This window comes from Ochotona princeps, chromosome 17 (assembly GCF_030435755.1).
Source record: "Ochotona princeps isolate mOchPri1 chromosome 17, mOchPri1.hap1, whole genome shotgun sequence".
In the NCBI taxonomy this organism is placed as follows: domain Eukaryota; kingdom Metazoa; phylum Chordata; class Mammalia; order Lagomorpha; family Ochotonidae; genus Ochotona; species Ochotona princeps.
The window spans coordinates 3,160,306-3,185,628 of NC_080848.1; the positions used below are offsets into that span (position 1 = coordinate 3,160,306).

At 51.1% G+C, this 25,323-nt stretch overlaps 1 protein-coding gene across 2 annotated transcripts in view; it reads left to right on the plus strand.

Annotated features, from left to right (window-relative positions):
- The first annotated feature begins 839 nt into the window (after positions 1–839).
- RNF157 (ring finger protein 157) overlaps positions 840–25,323 on the plus strand; it is a 63,191-nt gene continuing 38,707 nt past the window's right edge. Inside the window, exons 1-2 of one of the 2 annotated variants that reach the window (XM_058676562.1) lie at positions 840–1,198; positions 20,709–20,827. In XM_058676562.1, coding sequence (XP_058532545.1) covers positions 1,111–1,198; positions 20,709–20,827 — 207 coding nt within the window. In that variant the 5' untranslated portion in view covers positions 840–1,110. Of the gene's footprint in view, positions 1,199–20,707; positions 20,836–25,323 lie in introns of those variants that run through there. The other variant, XM_058676564.1, reaches the window with a different exon arrangement.

The following is a 25,323-nucleotide window of genomic DNA, read 5'->3' on the forward strand; positions in this document are numbered from 1 at the left end:
ACGTGCTGCCAACTGCAAGGCCTGCTGATCAGAACATCCAGTGTGTGTGTGTGTGTGTGTGTGCACATAAAACAACAAGACCCACAAATGAAATAAAAGCTTGAAAATAAAAACTGTAATTAAGCTGTGCAGTGATATTCTGGTTCACCCCTGGCCGCCTGAGGTCTCTGCGCATGTTCTCCAGGGGCGGGGAAGCCGGCAGCCCAGGTCATGCCCCTCCACGGAGCCGGGGCAGGCAGAGCGTCCAGTGCTTTCCTAGCTGGGGGGCTACCCGTGCTGTCCGCGGGTAGGCGTGGGCACCGATGCGCATGCCAAGTTCTCTGGAAGCTCCGGAGCGAGGAGATGTCTTCCTGGGCGGTCATCTGGCTCGCCGGTCCCCGGGCTGGGGTGGGGCGCTTGGAGCGAAGATGCGGGGACGCCATAGATGCTGGCCGTGTCTGCAGCCCCTGGAATCGCCCCGACTCGGCGAAGAGAAGGAGCCCAGGGTGTCCCCTCTGCTCGCCTCCCCCTTGGCTATGCGCAGCGGGGGCTGGCGACTAACCCCACAGATGCCCAGGAGTGGGGCCCCGTCCAGGTCGGGAAGCTGCGCGAGCGGACGCGCACTCCGAGCTCTGGGACAAAGGCGGGCCTCCGGTGAGACTGTTCCCGAGCCGGGACGCCCGGAGGGAACAACCCCGGCCGCCCCGCGCCGCCAGCCCCCGGGGCCCCCGCTGCCCGAGCGCCGCACGCGCCGCCGGCTCCTGCCGCAGCTCGCAGCCCATTGGCAGGCGCGGCGCGGCCGCTCCCGCCCCGCCTCACCATTGGTGAGGCGGCCGCGGTCCCCGCGCTCCAGCCGCCGCTGACATCACGCGGCCTGAGGCGGCGGCGCCCCCGGCCCGGTCCCGCAGCCCCCTCAGCAGCGGCGCCGGCGGAGGATGGTGCCGGCTGCGCCGGGGACGCCCCGCCGCCACAGCCCCAGCCGCAGCGCCTCAGCCCCGCCGGCCGCAGTCCCGGCGCTAGCGGCCCGCAGCCGACCCCCGCACGGGGCGCGGGACGGGCGGCCACGCTGAGGCGCGAAGGGGCTGCCGGGCCGGCCCGAGCGTCGCAGCCGCAGCTGCTGCTGCCGCCGCCATGGGCGCCCTGACGAGCCGGCAGCACGCGGGCGTCGAGGAGGTGGACATCCCGTGCAATTCCGTGTACCGCTACCCGCCCAAGTCCGGTGAGGGCCACCGCGGGTTCTGAGGGGAGACCGAGAAATGAGGGGGGTCTCGGGGGGAAGACTCCGGAGGTGATCCCCTGTCCCCGGAGAGTTAGTTGAGGGAAGAGGGGGGTTGCTTTAGGGGCAGCCTGGCGGGTCGCCGGGAGGGGACGTGAGCAGCCACCTCCCTTCCCCCTCCCCCGCCCCTTAATAATCTGGCTTGCACCAGGGACTGCGGATCAGGTCTTCGCCCGGCACAGACTGCTCCTTCCCCGACTCCCCGCACTGGCCTGCATCCCTGCGCATCCCTGGGGCCTCCCGGATGGGCACCTGTGCCCGGGGCTGCCCATGGAGAAGTTAGTGTGGAGGCGTCTCACAGTTGCTTTTCCAAGGGCCTGTTGGAAGGGAAGAAAAGTGGACAGAAATGTTTGGGAATCGTGAACTATGAGGGTCCCTTGTAGGCAGGAGTGGCGCTTCGCTTGGTTTTTGGATTGGGGCAGCCCAGGGGTGGTTTATATTTCGCTTACAGAATCTAAGTGTCTGCAGTCCGGCTTATATTATCAGCCGTGGAACGGTGCCTGAGTCAGGAAGAAGGGCCAGAGCGTGACCTGGTGGGGGCCCTTTAAAGACTTTTGGGGAGACCCTCGTCTGCCCACCGTCTCCCTGGCTCAGGATGCCAAGGGGTTTTGGGTGATCCTGCAGTGAGGCATCCGAGTCTGGGCCCAGGTTCTCCTCTGGGTAGAGATAAAGACCTGTTAATGGGGCCGGTCTGCTTTCTCAGCAGTGGGCTGGGCGCCTGCCAGGTGAGTCTGCATCCCTGCCAAGGCTGTGTTGGCCGCGGTCGTGTGTGCCAGGGCATGACTCGTGGCGGGTGGAGAAGAGTGTGATGAAGAACTGAGTGGGCAGGGGCCGGGGTCAAGCTGGGGATGGTTAATTAGAACCCTGGCTGGTGGCGTGGCCGTTGGAAGCAGCCCGGGAGAAAGGCTGACTGGCGTGTGTTCAGTAGACCATACATGTGCAGCAGGATTGTGGGTGTTTTTGTTTGTTTGTTATTTCCCTGAAACCGTTTGGTTGTTGGCGCTCGGAACATGGAGCCTTGGGTTGTGGTTGGAGCTGGCTGCGGCATGGGGAGGCGGCAGAGGCCTGCTCCACTGCTTTCCCAGGCGCATTAGCAGGGAGCTGGATGAGAAGTGGGTCAGCCGGTGCCCGTATGGGATGTCAGCTCTGTAAGTGGAGGCTTAGCGTGCTGTGCCTCGGCACCAGCCTCTCTCTGTGAGCTAATAGAAGTAGGTGAGAAGAAAACAGCCCAATCCTTTTAGAAATGTGTGTGTTTAGTAAGGGAGCCACACAGCTCGAACCTACGAGGAAGTGGACAGGTCTACCGTGAGAGGCCTTGCTGTCATTGTGGTGGTCTGTCAGCCGAGCTGCTAGGGTCCCCCAGAACCTCCCGCCCCATAAGTGTTTGTTTTCTTTGGGATTCCTGCAGAGTTTCTTACCCAGATACCAGCACTGCATCCTGTTTTCGCTGTTGGGGACATTGGCACTCCTCGTACGTTCTCGCTGTATTTGAGAGTTGAGTGGTTCTTTTTTTTCATCAGGTTTATAGCAATCGTGCATGCGCCGTCATGGTTTCCGTGCTTTGCTAGTGCACAGAATGCAGCAGTGAACAAAGCTATAGGCATATGTTCAATGATTTTTTTTAGTTTCAAATGATGCATGAATGTTAATTATTAAAGTAACAAGTTACGGAGGGAGTTTCTGTACAATATTTCCATAGTAACATAGGAAGCAGGTATAGCACTGCATTTGGTTGTGTCTTTGTCATGTAAGAATATGTTTTTTTTTAAAGATTTATTTATTATTTTATTGGAAAGGCAGATTACAGAGAGGAGGAGAGACATAGAGGAAAATCTTCCATCGGATGAGTCACTCTCCAAGTGGCTGCAACGGCTGGTGCTGTGCCCACCTGAAGCCAGGAGCCAGGAACTTCTTTCCAGATCTCCCACACGGGTGCAGGGTCCCAAGGCTTTGGGCCGTCCTCGACTGCTTTCCCAGGTCACAGGCAGGGAGCTGGATGGGAAGTAGAGCTGCCGGGATTAGAAATGGCGCCCACATGGGATCCTGGCGCGTTCAAGGCGAGGACTTTAACCATTACGCTATCACACCAGGCCCAAATAATATGTTTTTTTATTTGAGAGGCAGCGAGAGTGAGCGAATGCACCCCCATCATTTGGTTCACTCTCCAATTGCCAAGCTCAGAGCTGGGACCTCATCTGGATCTCCCACGTGGGTGGTAGGAACCCAAACTTGCTCTTTCTTGGGATTGCAGGCTGCAGTGTCTGCATCAGCCTCTAAAGGACTGGGTTGAATACCTGCCTCAGCGCCCTCATCGTCTTTGAGCAGACGCATACTAGCTTCTGATCTTTGCTTCCTTGAAGGTCCGTGTGCATTGGTTTCTCCGTGATGTGGCCCACCTCAGGTCCCTGTCTCGGGGACACACCCAGCAGTCTGTTCTGTCTGTCCAGGAGGAAGTGGGGGCTCTAAAGATGGTCTAGTGCGCGCAAGGCGACGCCTCAGTGAGCCAGTTTATTTCTCCGCCTGAGTAGGGACTTGGAGGAGTTAACAGAGAACAGAATTAGAAGGTCACTTGATTGTAGCATAAAAGGTGTTGAAATTCAGGCACAATTAATTCATAATCCACATTTCCCTAAACTTTGAGATGACTCACTGTATGTTAATCAATTGGAAAGTAGGAATAGCTTGTTTCGCTGAAGCCTCTCCCAGGAATCAGAATGCTAAGGAAGGGGTGGGCATTCGGCCTTGCCTGTCACATGCTTTGCTGCTGCATTCAAGTGGCTGGGTTCAATACCTGAGCCTGGAAGGCCGCAGGGCTTCTGTCATGCACTGGGATACCTGGACCCGAGTTCCTGGCTCCTGGCTGGGGCCTGTGGCAGGCATCTGGGGTATAAACCAGTGAATGCCATCTGCGTTTTTGTCTCAGATAGATCAGTGACAAGTAGGAGAATCCTGACCTTGGTTTCAGCTGGTTGGGTGAGACACCCATGGGTTAGTAAGGCTGCTCTCTGTCACTGGGGGTGAACTGGTGACAGCTGCCAATCACATTCTCGTGACCACGCTCCGTGGTTTTGTTGTGTCTGGGTGCCTGTGTGCTTGACATAGGTCTGTCTTGTGCAAGCATAGTTTTTTTTTTTTTAAGATTTTTTAAAATTTTTATTGCAAAGTCAGATATAAAGAGAGGAAGATCTGATGATTCACTCCCCAAGTGACCGCAATGGCTGGTGCTGTGCCGATCTGAAGACAGGAGCCAGGAAGTTCCTCCAGGTCTCCCACGTGAGTGCAGGGTCCCAAGGCTTTGGGCCGTCCTGTACTGCTTTCCCAGGCCACAAGCAGGGAGCTGGATGGGAAGTGGAGCTGCCGGGATTAGAACCGGCACCCATATGGGATCCCGGGGCTTTCAAGGCGAGGACTTTAGCCACTAGGCCACTGCGCCAGGCCCAAGCATAGTGTTTTGTTTTGTTTTGTTTTGTTTTGTTTTGTTTTGTTTTGTTTTAAAGGTTTATTTATTTTATTTGGAAAGGCAGATGTGATCCCGGCACATTCAAGGCGTTACGCTATCCGTTACGCTTAACCATTACGCTATCACGCCAGGCCGCAAGCATAGTTTTTTAAAAGTAGAGTAGCAAGTCTTCTCCTGTCAAATAATTGTAAACATTTTGCTTAGCTTTTTTTAAAAAGGATTGTTTGTTTTTAGATGTTGTTTACATAGTTGAGAGAGATGTATGCCCATGTGAGCCACTGATCGGGACAGGGAAGGTTGAGGCACGGAGGAAGGTGGGTGGGACTATTGTTCTGAATTGTTTTCTTTTTCTCCTGTGTGGTGGAGGGTTGTTCCTTGGTGCAGATTACATCAGCACTCTAGGGTTGGGGATGGCCACTTGATGTCATCTTAGAGACCCCAATGTGGGGAAGAATGTCCCGACCATGTTACTTAAGTGGTTTTGATAGCTCTGAAATGTCGTCAGCTTCGTTGCACCAGGGTTGAAAAGATATTTTCAAGGTCTCTTGGCTGACCAAGTCCACCTTAGTGTATCCACAGGCCAAGGAACCTGTTGCAAAGCTTGGCCAGGAGAATAGTTCAATCTGTTCTGCCTTCCATCTTCTGATGAGGCGCTCGACATCCTCTGTTGACCTAGATGCTGTCATGCCCCCTGTGTGCATCTGGGCATGCCATCCACCGCACAGGCATCAGCTCCTGAGGAGGCCCAGTCCCAATACATGCACTCCAGAGAGAGCCACCATCTCTTGTGATTTTCCCTGTGGCTGGAGGAATTTGAGGAGTACTGCAAGAAACCTCACCTAGGGTGACCCCAGGCTTGACTCTTGCATGCAGCAGCTGGTAAGGGGTCCAGTTCAGTCTATCACTCTTAGCAGCTTTCACACACGTCAGTGATTGCAGTTGTTTGGTCAGCTGCATCCTGAGTCATGTGTCTTACGCAAACCAATGGGTGCTGTGGCCTAGCCCAACCCAGCCCCCCACAAACCTGGCCCCAGTGCAACACCAATGGAAACTACAGCCTAGCCAGGGCAACCCCCCAAATCTCCACCAGGCCTACCCCCAGCCCTGGTTCCTGCATGTGATGGTGTGTGCAACAGACTAGTCTGGTCCGCCTGACATCCCGACTGGCTCTCTTACACACCTATGGTGCTACAGCTTAGCTCTGCCCGATCTACCCCAGACCCAGAGAAACACCTGCAGTCTCGCAGGGTGCGTGGTGCTTGGAATCCCGGAGAAGTCATTCCACACCTGTAAAGTACTCCTGTAAAGTTTCCACGCCCAGACATTCCCAAGCCCACTTCCCTCAGCAATCCACAGCTCCCATGCCGGCGTGGGCCCAGGTCTGGTCTTCCATAGCATGCCAGCCCCCTGGCCCCGTGGCCCTTTGGCCCCTTGGCCCCTTGGGCTGGCCTGTTTTTTTTTTTTATTTAAAAGGCAGATGATAGGACCCAGCACAGTAGCCTAGTGGCTATAATCCTCATCTTGCACATGCCAGGATCCCATATGGGCGCTGCTTTGTGTCCCAGAGGCCCCATTTCCCATCTAGCTCCCTGCCTGTGGCCTGGGAAAGCAGCAGAGGATGGCTCAAAGCCTTGGGACCCTGCTCCCGCTTGGGAGACCCAGAAGAGGCTCCTGGCTTCAGATGGGTTCAGCTCTGGCCATTGAGCTCACTTGGGAAGTTAATCATCGGACGGAATATCTTCTTCTCTGTCTCTCCTCCTCTCTGTATATCTGACTTTCCAATTAAAAAAAAATCTTTAATACCCTCCCCCCCCAAAAAAAGGCAGGAGACATGCACTGAGCTGGGCCGGTACTCAGCCAGGAGCTTCCTCTGGGTCTCTCACGTGGAAGCACTTGGCTAGTCCTCTGCTGCTTTTCCAGGCCATTTGCCAGTGGCTGGGTTGGAGGTGGAGTAGTGGGGATTCAAACCAGTCCCCACATGGGTTGCTGGCAGTGCAGACAGCAGCTTGACCCGCTGCACTACAGTACTGGCCCCCAACATTACAAATATTTAAAAGGCAGGATGAGAGAATGAGAGGTCTTGTGTCTGCTGATTTACTCCCCATATGGCCCAAACAGGACAGGCTCAGATGAAAGCCAGGAACCTGGAACTCCGCTGGGGTCTTCCACATAGGTACCTGGCAGGGACCCAAGTACTTGGGCTACCTTCTCCTGCCTTCCCTGGCATATTATCAGGAAGCTGGAGCAGAAGCAGAGAGCTAGGACTCCATCCTGCACTCTGGTGTTGGTTTTGCAAGCAGCAGGTCAGCACGCGGAGTCACAACCCAGGCCCTGACGTATGAAAGTCAATAGCTACAATACCATTAGTTATTCTCAGTAACTAGGTACTACGCTTGAGTTTTGAGTTGCTAAATAGAGTGTCTGTTCTGTGAACATGTAAGACAAAATTTAAAATGTCAGTTTTTGGAAGTTCTTATTTAAAAATTATGCTCCTTTCTAAACCTCAGTACTGCGTATTTAGTGTCAGAGGGCAGTGTCCACACTCGCAGAGGAAGAGTAGAGTGTGAGGTCTGGCGTGAGGCCTGCACTTGAGCTCCAGTTGGGACATCTACCTCCCATGTTGGAGTGTCTGGGGGTTCAAGTCCTGGATCCATTTTCAATTTCTGCCCCCTTCTGATTGGACTCTGGGAAGATCAGGTGGTGGGTCCAGAACCTGGGTCCCCGGGACGCACCTGGAGAAATAAATTGAGCTCCTGATCTCAGAGCCCTCTTTGGGGACGGAACCAGCAGATCGGAGCTCACTCCCTTTCTTTTGCTCTCTCTACTTCTGTACTTCTCAAATGACCAATCAAGCATTAAAAAGCAGGGCTGGGCCCGGCGCAATGGCTCAGTGGCTAAATACTCACTTTTCAAGTGCCAGGATTCCATATGGGTGCCAGTTTGTTTCCTGGCTGCTCTAATTCCCATCCCTGTTTGTGGCCTGGAAAGGCAGTGGAGGATGACCCAAGTCCTTGAGCCCCTGCAGCTAATTGGGAGACCCGGAAGAAGCTCCTGGTCCTGGCTTTGGATTGGCTCAGCTCTGGTCATTGTGACCACATGGGGAGTGAGCCAGTGGATGGAAGACCTCTCTGTCTCTCTGTAAAATCTGCTTTCCAAGAAAAAAAAAATCTTTAAAATTTTCTTTTAAGATTTGTTTGATTTTTCTTGCAAAGTCAATTTACAGGGAGAAGGAAAGACAGACAGAAAAATCTGCCATCTGTTGGTTCACTCCCCAAGTGGCCACAGTGGCTGGAGCAGAGCCATTGCAAAACCAGGACCAGGAGCTTCTTCCAGGTCTTCCTTACTGGTGCAGGATCCCAAGGTTTTGGGCCGTCCTCTGTTACATTCCCAGGCCATATGCAGGGAGTTGAATAAGAAGCGGAGCAGCCAGGACGTGAACTGTTGCATAAATGGGATCTCAGAGCCTGGGGGTGGAAGCTTAGTCAGTTGAGCCATTGTGCTGGGTCCGACAGTGTGGTGTTTTTACACCAGAATACTGGTGAGACAGAATGGTAGTTTAGAAATGACTGCCTCTATATTGTCAGCTGGCTTTGACGAAAGTGCCAAGACAATTCTGTGGGAGAGAAGTGTCTTATTAACAGATGGTGCTGGGACAACTGAGTAGTAACAAGCAAAAATTAACTCCAACTTGTTCACAGAGTGAAAAGACAACTTGGAAAATGGGAGAAAGGGTTTCAGATCATCTATGTGGTAAGGGATTTGTGTCTAGAATTCATAAAGAACTCTCATGACTCAGCAATATCATGACCATCCAGTTAAAAACAGGCGGAGCACGTGAGTAGAGGCGGAAGGCAGGTGGTGGACAGTGAGCCCAGGGACAGGTGCATGGCATCACTGTGGTCACTACCCAGTCAGGAAAAAACAGGGTGAAAGCACAGTTCACACTTAGGCACCACGTCACACCCGCTGGTACGGCTGCATTCAAAAAGAATAACATTGGCAGGTGTTGCTCGGATACACAGAAATGAGACCCTCCTGTCCTACTGATGAAAATGTGAGAAGGTGCGGCCACTTTGAGGCACTGATGGGCAGTTCTTCAAGTGATGCATTGCCATATGACTTGGCAGTTTTACTCCAGAGGCCAAGCATATGGCCCCCAGAAGCCTGAACACCACACTCGTACCAAAACTCGCACAAGAACATTCATAGCTCAGGGGTGGAAATAGGGTCCTACATAATGGCTCAATGGACTCATCCTCCACCTACAAGCGCTGGCATCCCATGTGTACCGGTTTGTGTCCCAATTGCTTCACTTCCTATCTAGCTCCTTGCTTATGGCCTGGGAAAACAAAGGAGGATGGCCCAAAGCCTAGGACCCTTGCGCCTACATGGGAGACCCAGAAGAAGCTCCTGGCTTCGGATCAGCTCAGCTCTGGCCATTTTGGCCCTTTGGGGAGTGAACCAGCAGAGGCAGATCTTTCTCTCTCTCTCTGCTTCTCTCTGTAAGTCTGCCTTTCAAGTACAAATAAATAAATCTTTTTAAAAATACCAAATGAAATGTTGCAAAATCATGTAGCTATTGGTCAATACAAAGAAATGAGGTATTGATTATGCTACAGTCCCTGGGTGAATCTTGCAAACATTTGAAGTGGCAGAACCCTGATGCTGTGTATTGTCTAATCCCATTTACATGGAATGTCCAGTCCAGGAAAATCCATGGAGTCGGAAAGTAGATTAGAGGCTGCCAGGGCCAGAGGAGAGGAGGAAATGAGGTGACTGCTAATGGGTTTCTTTTTAAGGTAATGAAATTGTTCTAAAATTAGGTAGTGGTGACCGGTTACGTAACGTGGATAAACTAACGGCCCTTGAACTGTGCACTCTAAATAGGCAGATTGCATGATATGTAACTTACGTCTCAATAAAGCTATTTTAAAAATGGAGTCTGGACCTAAATGTAAGAGTTAAGAGCCATAACCCCCCTAGAAAACATGGGAGGAGATATTTGTTTGTTTTGGATTAGGCAAAGAGTTCTCAGACATGACACCAAAAGCAGTGTATGCAAGTGAAAGAAATGATGTTGGTGTTCCTCAAAATCGGAAATATTTGTACTTCAAAAGACATTAGCAAAATGAAAAGGTGAGCCACCTTCTGGAAGAAAAGTGTTTAAAGTCAAAACCAAACAGATTGATAAGTAAAGAATTTGTTTCTAGAATGTACCAAGAACTCTAAGAAGGAAACTCCAGGGCTCATAGACCAAGCACTTACCATGCAGGCAGGCCCCGGGACCTATACCCAGGCTTGGAGTCCCTGGTTCAAGGCCCCCCAGGCAGCTCCTGCTGGTAGCAGCCCTGGCTCAGGTACTCTGATCTCCCTACCCCAGCCCCGTCCCCCACCCCCCGCCCGCGGTCCTGGAATGAGTGTTGAGGTGTGGCTGGCTCACAGTGTTTCTTGTCTCACACCAGCATCCCATGTTTGTGGTGCCCAGGGCCAAGTCTCCCCTCCATTTCTTTCTTTCTTTCTTTCTTTCTTTCTTTCTTTCTTTCTTTCTTTCTTTCTTTCTTTCTTTCTTTCTTTCTTTCTTTTTCTTTCTTTCTTTCTTTCTTTCTTTCTTTCTTTCTTTCTTTCTTTCTCTCCTTTTTTTTAACTAGTTATTTATTTTCATTTGATAGGGATAATTACAGAGAGAGAAGCAGAGAAAGATCTTCCATCTGCTGGTTCCAGCAATGACTGTAGCTGGACAGGTCCAAAACCAGGAGCCTGGAGCCTTCTCTGTGTCTTCCACATGGATGCAGGGACTCAAGGACCTGGACCCTCCTCCACTGCCTTCCCCACCATCAGCAGGCAGCTGGATGGGAAGTGGAGCCACCAGGACTCCAGCCGGTGCCCATACGGGATGCTGCCACTGCAGGTGGAGGTTTAGGCTTCTGTGGCATGACACTGACCCCTCTCCTCCATTCCAATACAGCTTTTTGCCAATGTGCCCGGGAGGCAACAGAGCATGTGGCTCAAGTGCATGGGTGCCTGTCATGCAGGTGAGAGAGCCTGGTGCCTGGTGCCTGGCTCTGGCCTGGCCCCGACCTCTGCATTTCTGTTACTTTACTACTTAGTCTTTTACATCTATCAATCTTTTCTCTCTTTTTTTCCCCTTCCCTTAGGCCCCTACCACACACGTGGGATCCCAGGGCTGAAATCCAGGCTCCCGGGTTCTGCCTGCCACATTCAGTACAGGATTTGGGGGCAGATGGAAGTACTCATTATCTTGTAGCCTTTCAGATAAAATGAAGCTAGTTAACTAAAATTGTCAAAAGTTGACAAGAACAGAGAAAACCTGAATACCTAGCAATTCGAGCACAGGAACAAAAGAATGTGTAACAAAGACAGGAATGCGGGTATTCACCACAGGGATGCCAAAGCACCTGCAGCTGTCCAGGTGGATAAGCACAATGCCACGGGAGACCCTGTCCAGCCAGCTGCGGGATGCACAGCTGGAGCCTGCCCCTTGCCTCATCTCGCTCCCAGACCTGGTGCTAAGCAAAGGGAGCCAGACACGAACTGCCAGAAGAAGCACGCCGTGGGGATCCAGGCAGGACAGCGTCTGCCTAGGGCCAGGCTGGGACAGGGATCCATGCTGACTGCACATGACGGATCAGGCGGGGGTAATGGGGTAGGGGGCGGTGAGGGACTTGTTGCCAGCAGGAGTGCGTGATAGGACCCAAGCCCATGAGCTCCCCTAGGGGTGGATTTTTATGCTGTATATTTTACATAGAAAGCCATTTAAAAAAGAGAGTTAGAGGGTTTATGCCTTTTGAATAGAATAAGCAATCTTATCACTAAGGGTAGAATTCCTGGGATTGAAGAGTATTGAGTGTAGACTCTGAAGGCAGTTCTGGAACTCTCAGTCCAGAGTGAAAAGGAACATTTGTAATAACCAGAGGTTGAGAGTGTTCTGGACAGGTGTGGAGAATGGTGAATAGATTAGTTGGGCAGAAAGTTCTAGAAAGAGAAGGGGCTGGTGCGATGGCTCCCCTGGTGAAGCTGATAGCTGGGTCCAGGTCTCCTTGATGAGTGGGAGGGACCTGTGTGCTTGGGCCCCCGCCTGCTGCCCACCCCCAAAGGGTGTGCATTAGCAGGAAGCTGGGAGCAGACTGGGACTTGCAGTCTGGCACTGCAGTACGGGATGCAGGCGTGTCAAGTGGAGTCTTGTCTCCCACCCTACACACCCATCTTAACAGCAGGAGAACTTCTCAAGGAGCGGGGCTGGACAGTCAATTTTGAAACTGCGTTCTGCTGTTCATGAAGTGTTTTGCACAGGGCCTGTCTGTAACACTTGTGCTGTTTTTACAAATGTGAGCAGCAGAGCCAGCACTCTGGTGTTCTAGAGTGTGGGAGGAACGTTCTCTGATTTTGTGCCCCAAACCTACTGAAATGTCATGTAGATAAAACTTTTTCAAATACATGACAACCTCATAATATTCCTCTAACCAGTTTCCCCATATATTAACTTTGGGTGAAGTTATGTTAAAATACAGCTCCATTTTATGCATGACTTTTTTTTAAAAATTATGTACGTATGTATGCAGAGAATGGAGAGAGGGAGAAAGAGGATCCGCCCTCTGTTTACTTCCCAAGTGACCACGACTGGTTACTTTGGAGTAAAAAAAAAAAAAAAAACTTGCTTTTAAGGTTTTTGAAGGTAGCTTTTCATATTGAGGGTTTTGGGCAATTATGTCAAATCTTTTAAGATATTTTTATTGCATTTTTTTTGTTTTTTTACATTTTATTATTCTTATTATCATATTATGATACAGTTCCATAGGCTCCTAGCATTTCTCTTATCCCCTTCCCAATCCCCTTCCCCCCATCTAGTTCCTCTATATCATTACTAAAATATAGTTCTTCATACACAGTCGTATGTCCATCATTGTGGGCATGGACAATGGCAGAGAGTCCAGCATCCTATTGTCAAGATACAGTGAACAGGGCCCGGCGGCGTGGCCTAGCGGCTAAAGTCCTCGCCTTGAAAGCCCCGGGATCCCATATGGGCGCCGGTTCTAATCCCGGCAGCTCCTCTTCCCATCCAGCTCCCTGCTTGTGGCCTGGGAAAGCAGTCGAGGACGGCCCAAAGCCTTGGGACCCTGCACCTGTGTGGGAGACCCAGAAGAGGTTCCAGGTTCCCGGCTTCGGATCGGCACGCATCGGCCCGTTGCGGCTCACATGGGGAGTGAATCATCAGACGGAAGATCTTCCTCTCTGTCTCTCCTCCTCTGTGTATATCTGGCTGTAATAAAAAAAATGAATAAATCTTTTAAAAAAAAGATACAGTGAACAGTTTCATTGTAAGTCCATCTTTGTCTGGAAATAGAAATGCATACTACATTGTATCCTCATATCTGGATGTTAGTCTCCATTTTACAGCTACTGTACATCCCGTTAAATGAAAAGTCATAATACAAAATCAACAATAGAAAGAAAAATAGAAATTTACAATGCCATGAACTTAAATGACATGTTACTAGATATGACAGTCTCCATTACACAGCTACTATACCTCCCTGTAAATGAAAAGCCACAAAACAAAATCAACATCAGGGAGAAAAAAGAAATTAACAACACCATGAAGGTAAATAACATGTTACTAAATGGCCAACATGTAGCTGAAGAAATGAAAATCAAGAATCTTCTTGAAGAAAATGATGCTACTGTATGATTTACAAGTCACTGAATGATTTAATCAGAAGAAAGTGTTTTGAAGAGATGAAACTAACAGAAAACAACAAAACCCATGTGATATAGTTTCCGCTGATTCTTGTTGCAGTGTGTCTCTTCTAGACAATAAATAGATGTTGTTTTGTTTTTTAATCCAGTCTACTAATCTATGATGTTTGAGCTTAAGTCATTTACATTCAGAGTTTAATATGTATGGATGGTAATTTGGTCCTGTCATTTTAGGAATGGGTTGTTCATTGGTTTAGTCTTCTGTTGTCATGTTATTGGGATGTTCTTCACGTTTGCCTTTGGTTTTGATAGGTGCTATTCCTCTTCTCTGTCAAGAGAACATCTTGGAGTATCATTTGTAGGCATGTTTGGAAGATGCAGATTCTTTTAACTTTTCTTTACTGTGGAAGCATTTTATTTCATTTTCAAAGACAAAGGAAAGCTTTGCTGGATACGTTATTCTAGGCTGACGATTTTTTTCTTTTAGAATCTGGAATATGTGGCTCCATTCTCATCTTGCCTATAGAATTTCCTGTGAGAGATCTCCTGTGAGTTTCACTGGCATTCCTTTATATGTCACTTGATTTTTTTTTTGACGTGCACATTTAAGGATCTTTTCCTTATGTTCAATTGAAGAGAGCTTGATGATCATGTGTCTTAGTGAAAATCACTTTTGATCAAGCCTGTTGGGAGTTCTGTGCCCCTCCTGGATGTTGTTTCCCAATTCTTCCTCTAGATTAGGGAAATTTTTCTTTATTATTTCATTGAATACATTTGTAAACCCTGCTTCTCTTTCTGCACCTTCTGGGACTCCCATAACTCTTATATTTGGTCTTTTAATAGTGTCTTTCAATTCTTGAATACTTTTTCTAGCTTGACCCAGCTCTGCTTCCAGGTTTTTGTTTGTTTCCTCCTGGTGACGAGGGAATATCTTCCAATTCTGAGATTCTTTCTTCTGCTTGCTTCATTCTATTTTGGAGACTCTCCAGTGTACTTTTAATTTGCTCTACTGTGTTCTTAATTTCTGCTATAGCAGCCTTGATTTGCTTTATTGCTTCCTTAAATTCTTTGAACTCTTGTATGTGTTGCTCATTTTTGATCAGAAGCTTTAAAATGAGTGTTATGAATTCTGTATGCACCATTTTCTCGATGTCTTCATCATTTAAATCTGAGGTTGGCAATGGGTTTTGCTCCTTTGCAGGGGAGTTTTTGGTAATATTCACTGTGCCTTTGTCTCTTCTTCTGCTCTTGGTCATTGCACTTCTGGTTAGCAGAGTCTTCTCCTTGGGGCAGGTTTCTAAGCTGTGTCACCCATAGATCTGCATTGCGATTTTACTTATTGCAGTTGGTACACAACTTTTTGCTTTCAGCCACTTGTGCCACAACCTCCAGTGAGTTCCAGGTGTGGGTTCTTATGTCAGATTTCTACTGTGGTCTCCACAGCCCCGGCTCCTGGCTCACCACTCTCCACCTCCTGTGATACCGTGGTGAGGCTGCACCGTTGTCTCTGCAACCTTTCTCCCACTTCCTTGGAGCAGGTCCCAGGATTAGAGAGACACCACGTGTCCCATATAGTTAGGTTGTTGGTGGCACTGATCTTGCCGGAACCTGTTGGACTTTAGGTCTGGGTGCCACACGGACCTATTTTTTTTAAAAGATTTATTCATTTTTTTTTATTACAGCCAGATATACACAGAGGAGGAGAGACAGAGAGGAAGATCTTCCGTCTGATGATTCACTCCCCATGTGAGCCGCAACGGGCCGATGCGTGCCGATCCGAAGCCGGGAACCTGGAACATCTTCCGGGTCTCCCACGCGGGTGCAAGAACCCAATGCATTGGGCCGTCCTCGACTGCTTTCCCAGGCCACAAGCAGGGAGCTGGATGGGAAGAGGAGCTGCCGGGATTAGAATCGGCACCCATATGGGAGCCCGGGGCTTTCAAGGCGAGGACTTTAGCCGCTAGGCCACGCCGCCGGGCCCTACACGGACCTATTTTGACTGGTACGATGCCACAGTTGGTATTATTTTCCTGTGGGACCAGTGCAATCCACGGAACTCAGTGAGTTCTCACGAGCTCAGCACATGCGCAGTTCACTGTTGTCCCCTGCAGTCCTAAAGCTATTGCCACAGTGTACAAAATGGTGCCTGACGTACCACTACTAGAGTTCTTGATCTGCTGGCCATCAGATCTGAGGGCTACCCAGACCTGTCTTGGGTGGAACCTGTAGAATGCCACGTTGCTGCAGTTCACTGAGTCAGAAATTAGTTCACTTCCAGCTCTGCGTATGCTCAGTCCTTTCCCTTGCCTTTGCTTTTTATGCAAAATGGCACCCAATTCAGCTCTAGCGGGGCTGACTGGGCTGTGAAATCCACCCTGTTCTCGCACTGTCTGTCGAATCTGCTGCTGTGTCTCTGCTCCTGGTCAAATCAAACGGACCAGCCGGACGGACAGTTCTTTGTCTGGGTTTACCTCCCAAGCTCCCAGTGAAAGTCCCTTCCCTCCTGGTTGCTGGTGGAGTTCAGATCACTGTTAGCTGAATGCCGCTGGAGTATCAGTCACTGCAACACCACCCCGTTGTGTCTGCTGCTTCCCTGTGTCTGCCAGTCTCCAGCTACCCCTCTGCTGTTGTTCTGTCCTTTCCTATTTCCTGGAATATGTCCTGTCTGCTTCATCCTAATTAAATAAATGTTTTTCCGTCTGTTTAAACGTGTCCTTACCCTATTCCGCCATCTTGATTCTGGTTTTTATTGCGTTTTATTTGCAAGGCAGTGAGAGAGACTTTCCATCCTCCAGTTGTCTGCACTAATGTCCTTAAGGGCTGGAGCAGGGCCAGGAGCTGAGAATCCAGAATTCCATCCAGGCCTCTTATGTGGGTTCAGGGCCTCAAGTCCTTGGGCCATCGTCTGCTGCCTCCAGGGTGTGCATTCGCAGGGAGCTCCTGCAGGTGGACCCAAACCTGAACCCTGAACTCCGGTGCCTTGAAGTGACGTGCGGCAAAGGCTTCTGTGCCACATGCTCACCTCTGTATTTTTTTTTTCTTTTTAATGAAAGGAGCATCGGTTGTTGCTGTTTGTTTGTTTGTTTGTTTTTTAATTGGGAAGGCAGATTTACAGAGAGAAAGAGAGAAAGATCTTCTATCCAGCCACAACGGCCGGAACTGAGCTGAACCAAAACCAGGAGCCAGGAGCTTCTTCTGAGTCCCCCATATGGGTGCAGGGTCCCAAGGCTCTGCTGCTTTCCCAGGCCATAAGCTGGGAGGCGGACAGGAAGCGGAGCAGCCGTGACAGAACCAGTGCCCATATGGTATGCCAGCACTTCGCAAGGAGAGGATTAGCCAAATGGGCCATAGCGTCAGCCCTAGCTTTTTATTTATTTATTTTTTCTTATTACCAAAATGACAGCCACCACTGTGACAGGGAAAACCCACAAGCAAAAGCAATACAGAAAACACAAAAAGGTGACAGTGGAAATCACCATCACGTCCCTGCACGCAGCGGAAGCCGGTTAACACGTCCTGAATGATCCTTCAGGAATCGTCTGGAGACTTGGCAGGCTCTTGCACACAGCGGTGCTGCACCTGCTCCGGGTGGCTCGTTTCTTTAACGTGGCGGGTGTTTGTGACATCTTTTTTTCCCAACAAGTGTAGGCATGTGCTGACGTTTTGACCATTGCACAGCGTTCTCTGATCAGGTTCATCAAAATGGTTTTCTGTTGAGGGACCCTTACCTGGTAGGGCAGTTTTCAACTGAGATCTTAAACCGTCTTGTGTGGTCAGTCCCATGTGGCCGCTCGGCTGAGCGTGGATGTGTGCTTCATGTCTGGGTCTCTCAGCTTTGTGGGACTCCAGAAATTGTAGAACTGACTTATGAATGTTTCATGAATCCTTGCAGTTCCTTTACTGGTGTTCGAAGTTGGGATCAGATTCCAGCCATAGTGTTGCTCTACTTAGCCCTTAGAGCGCTTTGGAACGGTGGGCAGCCATTGTGGGGACATTGAATGAAAGTGCTATGTGGTCTCAACTTCTTTTTTTTAACCTGGATTGGAGGTCTGTTGGCTTTGTGTGCAAAAAATACTAAGTTGGGCTGTGCAGTCCATATGTCTGTGTTTCGTTTCATTCCACGTTCTGTTCTGGATGGTAGGGACAGGGCCATCCGTGGAACTTTTGGGTTCTTGTATCAGACACATAAAACAGAATACAGACAGCTGAGGCAGAAAACAGAATGTTCTTGAGACAGAACGGTCAGATTTACAGTGCTGGCCAGACCAAGGAAGAGAAAACAGCCTGAGGTTTATCTGATGGGACATTTTGTCATCTGGCTCTTTGTCCATACTGACCGCTTTCACTTGGCAGTGTCTCCAGGACCCATCCACATTATTCCGTCTCTATGCCCACTCCTCTGTCTTTCTAGGCAAGATCCATTCTGTGGGTACAGCACATATTTCTTCTGGTGCTATATGGGGTGTTTTGGCAGCTGTAGTGAATACTACTGTTAAACAGTACGATTGGGTGCTGTGTGATCGCTTAATTAGTTAATCCTCCCCTTGCAAGGATTGGGATCCCATATGAGCACTGGCTTGTCCCAGCTTCACTGTAAGGTCCTCCTCCCTCTGACGGGCACCCTGGGTGGCAGGTGGGTGTGTTAGTCGTTTTGTTGTGTTCTCCAGCACTAGGTATGTATCCTGTTGCCTTTTGCAAGGGTGAGTGGTTTGTGGTTGATAATTCATTAATTTGGGTTTTTAAAGATTTATTTGTTTGAAGGGCAGAGTGATCAGGAGAAAGAGGAAGAGATCTTCCATCTGCTGGTTCATTTTGCAAAGGACTGTAACAGCCAGGGCCAAGCCAGGCCAAAGCCAGGCGCCAGGAACTATGAATAATATAAAAATAATATAAAAATCGCCGTTCACCTCTCCCCTCCTTTGCCCATCACTTAACACTTAAAATCCACCAGCAAGCTGATCCCTTTGCTGTGTTTCCAGCACTGTGTCCTGAAGTAGGGAGCCAGGAGCTCCATCCGGGTCTCCTACATTGGTGTGGAGGCCCGAGCCCTTGGACCATCTGCTGCGTTCCCATGCACAGTGTCCACTGCAGGCACCTTCATGTGCGGCACCATAGTACTGGCCCCCTGGATGCCTATTTTTGTTTTGATTTTTTTTTAAAGATTTTTGTTTATTTTTATTACAAAGTCAGATATACAGAGAGGAGGAGAGACAGAGAGGAAGATCTTCCATCCGATGATTCACTCCCCAAGTGACTACAATGGCCGGTGATGCGCCGATCCGAAGCCGGGAACCAGGAACCTCTTCTGGGTCTCCCACGCGGGTGCAGGGTCCCAAAGCTTTGGGCTGTCCTCGACTGCTCTCCCAGGCCACAGGCAGGGAGCTGGATGGAAAGTGGAGCTGCCAGGATTAGAACTGGCGCCCATATGGGATCCCAGGGCGTTCAAGGAGAGGACTTTAGCCGCTAGGCCACGCTGCTGGGCCCTTGTTTTAATTTTAATTTAAAATTTTGAATTTTATCGTACAATTCTGTATAGTCTGCTAGATGTCCGATTTCTAATGCAGGGTAGAGCTACAGTTAGCTATCCATGTCTTTCTTGATCATTTGTTTTCTTCTGATGTTATGGCAAAAAGGGGGGGAGCATTTCCAACAGGACCCGGTCACCTGTTTTAACCCTTTAGTGCCCTTCTGCTAGATGCCACTGCCATCAGTAAGCCAGTCCCCAGGTGTCCCTCGTGGGAATCAGCCTGGGCAGCTCCCAATGCCGCGCCTACTACCTTACGCCCCGTTGGGGCCAACTGACCATCAAGTTTTCTAGTTCCGCTCAGTGTGCTGTAAACGTGCAGTCCCTGCTGGGCAGGGCTGTTCCTCAGGTTCACCAGAAGCAACTGGAATGATTTGAGAAAGCTGCTCCTCCTGGAGGCCAGCAGGCGCCTCCCCTCTCTATAAATTATGCACTTCAAAACGGACCAGCAGGCACTGGGCATGAGTGATGGATACCTCAGCTCCCCTGGACAACCAGGCAGGCGCCTGTGAGTGCCACAGCAGCTTGCTGAGCTCTTAGGTCTGAGGGTGTCCCCAGGTGTCCCCAGCAGTGGTCGTGATTCGGACTCCGTTACCCTGAAATCCTGCTTTGCTGCCCATTGCTTCGTTCTGGCTGGCCTCACTGTGGTAAGGGAGAGCGTACTCAGACCACCCTCCGTGGCTAGCAGTGAGCATGAGGGTCCGCTCTTCTGTTCTGAGTTCCCCCCGCCCGGGCTCTTGCCATGGCTGACAGCTCCCGGCCTTGCCTTCCAGTTTGCTGCAAGTCCCCCCCAGGGATCGCCGCTGGCAGGGAGGTTGTGTATGTCAAACCTCTTGCTGTTTCATCACCAACCTTGTGTGTGGGCTTGAGAACTGGAGTGCGTGAGGGGCCTGATACAGGGTGCGTGATTGAGTTCACCCACTCTCACTACAGCCGAGTGGCAAGAGGCCCTTGTCCCTGCCGGCACTGCTGGGTTCCCCCAGCCTCCCTCGTGACCCACCCAGCACTTCCTGGCAAAGCCCCTGCCTTGACCCCGCATCTGCAGTTCTGGTCCTGGATGGCTGATTCCATCTGGCAGGGGTCCTGTGCGGGCAGCGTGCCTGCGGGTGAAGGTGACACACAGAGGACCTGCCGTGACTGTTAGCACTAAAGAATCAGAGCTGAGGGTCTGTGTGTGTGTGTGTTAGTGTTAGTCACAGCACCAGCCCGAACTCCTAGGCGACTGCCTGGTCTGTGTGTAGGTACAGCCACGTTCTCTGTTCTCCTCTTCCGCTGAAGCTGTGAGCAGCAGGGTGAAGAACCTGTACTGCGTGCTCTGCGGGGTGCAGAGGTTGCTGTGGGAGCTGGGAGTTCTTCCATGTGGGGCTGTGAGCTGACTTCCAGACATCCAGGTGAAAGCAGGTGTTCACACCTGTATTCAGATTCTCAGATGCTCAGAGTGATGACTTCAAATTCAAGGTGGAAAAGTCATGGAAAGACCACGCCCAATGGTCACTCCCGGGCCTTTGAGTCTTGCGGGTAACAATAAGGACTCAAGAATGGGAAGAAGAAAGCAGTGAGGGGTTGTGTGTTGGTCATCCTGGGGTTTCCCTGCTGCGATTTTGGGCCGTTGTCCCGGATGAGGAGACGCCAACACTCCCGGGGTAGGAGTGCTGTTTGCTTCCTTTGAAGGGTCGACTTTTCCAAGACCCCTTTGCTGGGTGCCGTTGCGGTGCTTTCTGCTGGCCTGATACCTTCTCTCTGTCTCTCTGTAGGAAGCTATTTTGCCAGCCACTTCATCATGGGAGGAGAGAAGTTCGACTCCACGCACCCCGAAGGCTACTTGTTTGGCGAGAACAGTGACCTGAACTTCCTGGGAACCAGGCCAGTGGCGGTATGGCGGTAACCAGTTCCATCCCACAGCAGCTGAGGCTTGCGGATTCAGGAGAATCTGACACGGGCTGAGCGGAAAGGGGCCCTGGGAGCCAGGCCCTGGAGGTCTGGGTGCTAGAGGGGACCTGCCAAGGGCTCTTGGAGTGCAGGTCACGCTGAGGTCATTGCACCTGCTGCCCTGCCCCTGGGGTTTCCACTTTCTCCCTCACAGCACTTGCCAGCACACTTTGGCTTGTTGCTTTCTGCCTTTGCCGCCTGCCTGCTCCCCTAGAGTGCCAGTCCCATAGGGTGAGGACTACTGCACTGTCCTGTGACCGACTCGGAGCAAGACCTGGTACCTAGGGAGCAGCCCCTCAGAGTGAAGAAACCCCTCGATATCCGATCTTGTCTCCCTCAGTTCTTAGTTCAGCCCAGCACGCCTCTCTTCTCTGTCCAGCATGAGGCCTTGGTCAGTGGCTGTCACGATGCTGCTGTGGGGCCCAGAGACAGGCAGGGGCCGTGATGAAGCTGATGCTGTGTGGCATTCCAAATGTTTTGTGAAGCCAGGTCAGCCTGGCTGCCCATCGTAACCTTCTCACAGCCTCCACTGCCTCCGTCCAGGAACTTCTGGTTAGCGGGGCAGGCAGAATGTACAAACGGGAAACATTTCCATTCGTAGTGACAATCTGGAGTGACCCGCTTGCAAAGGACTAGAGAGTGGGAGAGAAGGGGGGCAGGTTGAGTGGGACTTTGGGGAATGTCTGCCTTCGTCCGGGCAGGGGAAGGGCTCTCCCAGAACGAGGCCCAGTATACACACCTGGGTGTGACTTGGCAAACATTTGCTGGGTAACTACCATGTGCCAGGTGCAGTGACCTACACTGGGGCCGCCGGGCTGGAATGAGCAAAAACAAGTGAGGGAGTCAGTATGGCCCAGGGCAGAATGCGGTGGGAGGGCAGGTGTGGCGCCCTCCTGTGGGCTGTGGGGAGCGGCTAGGAGAAGGTGCTTCTCTAAGGAGCGCTGGCGATGGCCTTCCCGTGTGGGGTTTGACGAGAATGTAGCTTTGTTGTCATCTTCCTCCTCTGCCTGGGGAGAGCTTGCTTGTCCTCTCTGCTGATGGTGATGTTCCCAGTGCACAGGTCCCTTCCGCTTCAGACCCAGTTACCCGACTAACTCTTGTCCCAGTGCCCTCTTGGTGCAGCCCCAGGACCTGGGGCTTAATGAGATCTTTCTTTGGGGCCAGTGTGCTGACAGGACCCCATATGGGAGCCAGTTCAAGTCCCAGCTGCTCCACTTCTGACCCAGCTTCCTGCAGATGTGCCTAGATTGCAGATGGCTCAAGTGCTGGGGCCCCTGCACCCACGTGGGAGACCAGATGAGGCTCATGACTTGGGGCTGGTCAGCTCTAGCTGTTGAGGTCAACTGGGGAGTGGACCAGCAGAGAAAAGATCTTTTGCTCTCTTCTTTCCCTCTTTCACTGTAACTCTGCCCTTCAAAAAAAAAATTAAAGTAAATCTTTGGGAAAGAAGTTTTTTGTTTTGGTTGCTGGTGATTTTTTCGTGTAGAGCCAAGTGAGACTCTGTCTTTCCCGGGAAGCAGCTCTTTCTCCTGACATCAGCTTGACCTTTTCATGCTTGCTTTCCTTTCCTTTTTTCTTTCCTCTAATGTCAGATTAGTTTGTCTATTTTTTTCCCCCAACTTTTTCCGGCCATAATGATGATTTTGAAAAATAAGTTAGTGCCTCTCTGGGTTCGTGTTAAGGCCTGTGCTGGCGGACCTGCCCCAGCTGTGGTGGCCGAGCTGACACCCCGAGGCAGGGCCCTGAGGGCTGAGCTCCTCCCGTGGTGCCAAGCAGGAGCTCAAGGTGAAGCTTTTCCCCCGAGAGAGCCGACACTGGTGTTTCAGTGGCTCCGAGTTGCACTCAGTGCCCGTTTGCAGAAGGCATCAAGATTCCACACTAGGGAAGCATGTCAGAGACTGCCCACACATGCACACGAACAGGTCCATACACAGTACATGCACATATGTATACAAACACACATATACACAGGCACATAGAGATATACATGTACATATGTACACACAAGGCACAGGCACACAGACATGCACAAACACATGTACACAAGGCACACAGACATACAAACAGGCACACACGGGCATAGGCACACACGTACACACATACACACAAACAGGCACACATATGTATGCACAGGTGTAGGCACACGCAGGCAGACATAGGCACACGAAGAGGCACACACATGTACATGCACATGCACACACATGTATACACACCTGCATACACACGCACACTTACTCTTGCCCCAACCCAGTGTACAGGGAGAAGCCGGTGTGCATCCCTCTCCTCTCCCTGAATGTTCTGTTGTAACAGTGAGGACACCTCACAGTCACAGCTTATTCATGCTGGATTTTTTTTTTAAGATTATGTTTACATAGTTGAGAAGGATACGTGAGCAGCTGGACCACTGATTAGGGTGGGAAGGGTTGAGGAATAGGGGAAAGTGGATGAGACCATTGTTTCCAATTTTCTTTTTCTTCCTACATGTGGGGGAAGTGGGAGACAAGGGGAGAAGCCACAGCCAGCATCCTAACCACATCAGTACCCAGGGATGGGGAACAGCCACCCGATATCATCCCACCATCCCAAATGTGGAGCATGCTCTGAGGGTTCTCCTCAGGTGGTTTCAGTAGTTCTGAAACGCTGTCAATTTCATTGATCCAAGGATGGTAAATCCTTCCAAGTCCATTGGCTGACGTAGTCCACCTTAGAGTCTCCACTCACCCAGATACTTGCTGTCATCACTTGGCTGGGAGAGTTGTCCAATTTGTTCTGCCTTCCATCCTCTGCTATGGTACCAGATGTCCTCTGCAGGCCCCGCTGGACTGCTGTACCCCCTATGTGCATCTGGGCACCATCTTCAGCAACTGAGGATGCCCAGTTCTGACACAGGCACTCCGCGGTCAGACCACAGATCCTTCAATTCTCCCTATAGCTGGAGTTCTGAGTCCAGCGTTCAGTTGGGAGGGGCGGTCTCCTAAGAAACCTCGCCTGCAGTGACCCCAGACCTGGCTCTTGTGTGTGCTAGCTAGTGCACAGACCAGCTCAATCCATCACTTACATTAGCTTACATACTGGTGGCTGCAGTTGCTGGGTCAGCTCTATCTCCAGCCCCATCTCTTACACAAACTAATGGATGCTGGGGTCCAGCTCAACCCTGCCCACCACACACTCAGCCTTCATGTACACCAGTGGGAACTGCAGTCCAGTTGGAGCGCCCCTCAATAACCGCTGCCAGGCCCAACCCTAGTGCTGGTTCCTGCGCATGCCAGTGTGAGCAGCAGACTGGTCTGGTCTCCCCCACATCCCTTTTGCCTTTTGTGCACACCAGTGAATGCTTCAGGCTGGCTCAGGCCAACTGACCTCACTATCCAGGCCACACTTATGCTGGAGGGTGCTACCATCTGTCCAGCCAGGTCCACCCTCAGTCCTGGTTCTCATGCTCACCAGTAGGAGCTACAGCTCATCCGAGAGGTGCACACAGTTTCCCTACTAGGCCCACTTCCAGCCCGGAACCTTGCACTCTGCAGGTGGTTCTGCAGTTTAGTTTGACAGGACTTGCCCCCATTGCCAGCACTTGCTAGCTGATGGCTGTGACAGAGCCCAACCAGCCTGCACTTGCTCTGACTCATGCATGCACCAGTGGATACAGCGGCTTAGCCCAGCCTGGCTCTCCCCCTAAACCAGCTGCAGCAGGTGTTGTAGCCCTTCACAGCCTGTTCTGCCCCTGGTCCCAGTTCTCAGACATACCAGCAGGAGTGGTGGCCCAACAGAGGAATTCTCGCTGCCGCCCTACTGGGCTCACTCCCCACTCAGGGTCTCATGTGTGCTGGTGGGTGCTGTGGTTCAGTGTGGTATGGCCCACCTCAGCTTGTCATTTGCTGGTGGGTGCTGCAGCCTGTCCCAGCCCAATCTGCCCCCAGTTCCACTTCATGGTAATATGTGCTGCAGCCTAGCCCAGCCTGGACTGCCCCTAGTCCCAGCCCTAATGTGATGGTTGGTATTGTGGCCCAGTGTGGCCTGTCCTGCACACCACACAGAAAGATCTTCCATCCTCCTTGTTCACCACTCAAGTGGCCTCAGTGACTGGAGCTGAGCCAATCCAAAGTCAGGAGCCAGAAGCTTCTTCTGGGTCTCCCAAGCAGGTGCATGGTCCCAAGATTTTAGGCCATCCTCTATTGCTTTCCTAGGCAACAAACAGGGAGCTGGATGGGAAGTGGAGCAGCCGATACATGAACTGGTGCCCATATAGGATTCCAGTGCATTAAAGGTGAGGTTTTAGTGCTGGGCCACCATACTGGGCCCCCAGCCTTGATTCTTGTGCTCAACTGAAGTAACTGCATACTGACAGAGGAGTTCCCCAAGCTGCTCTATCAGGTCATCTCCCAGTGGTAGATCTCATGTACACCAGTGCCCCCTTGTCCCAGCATAACTTGGCCCACC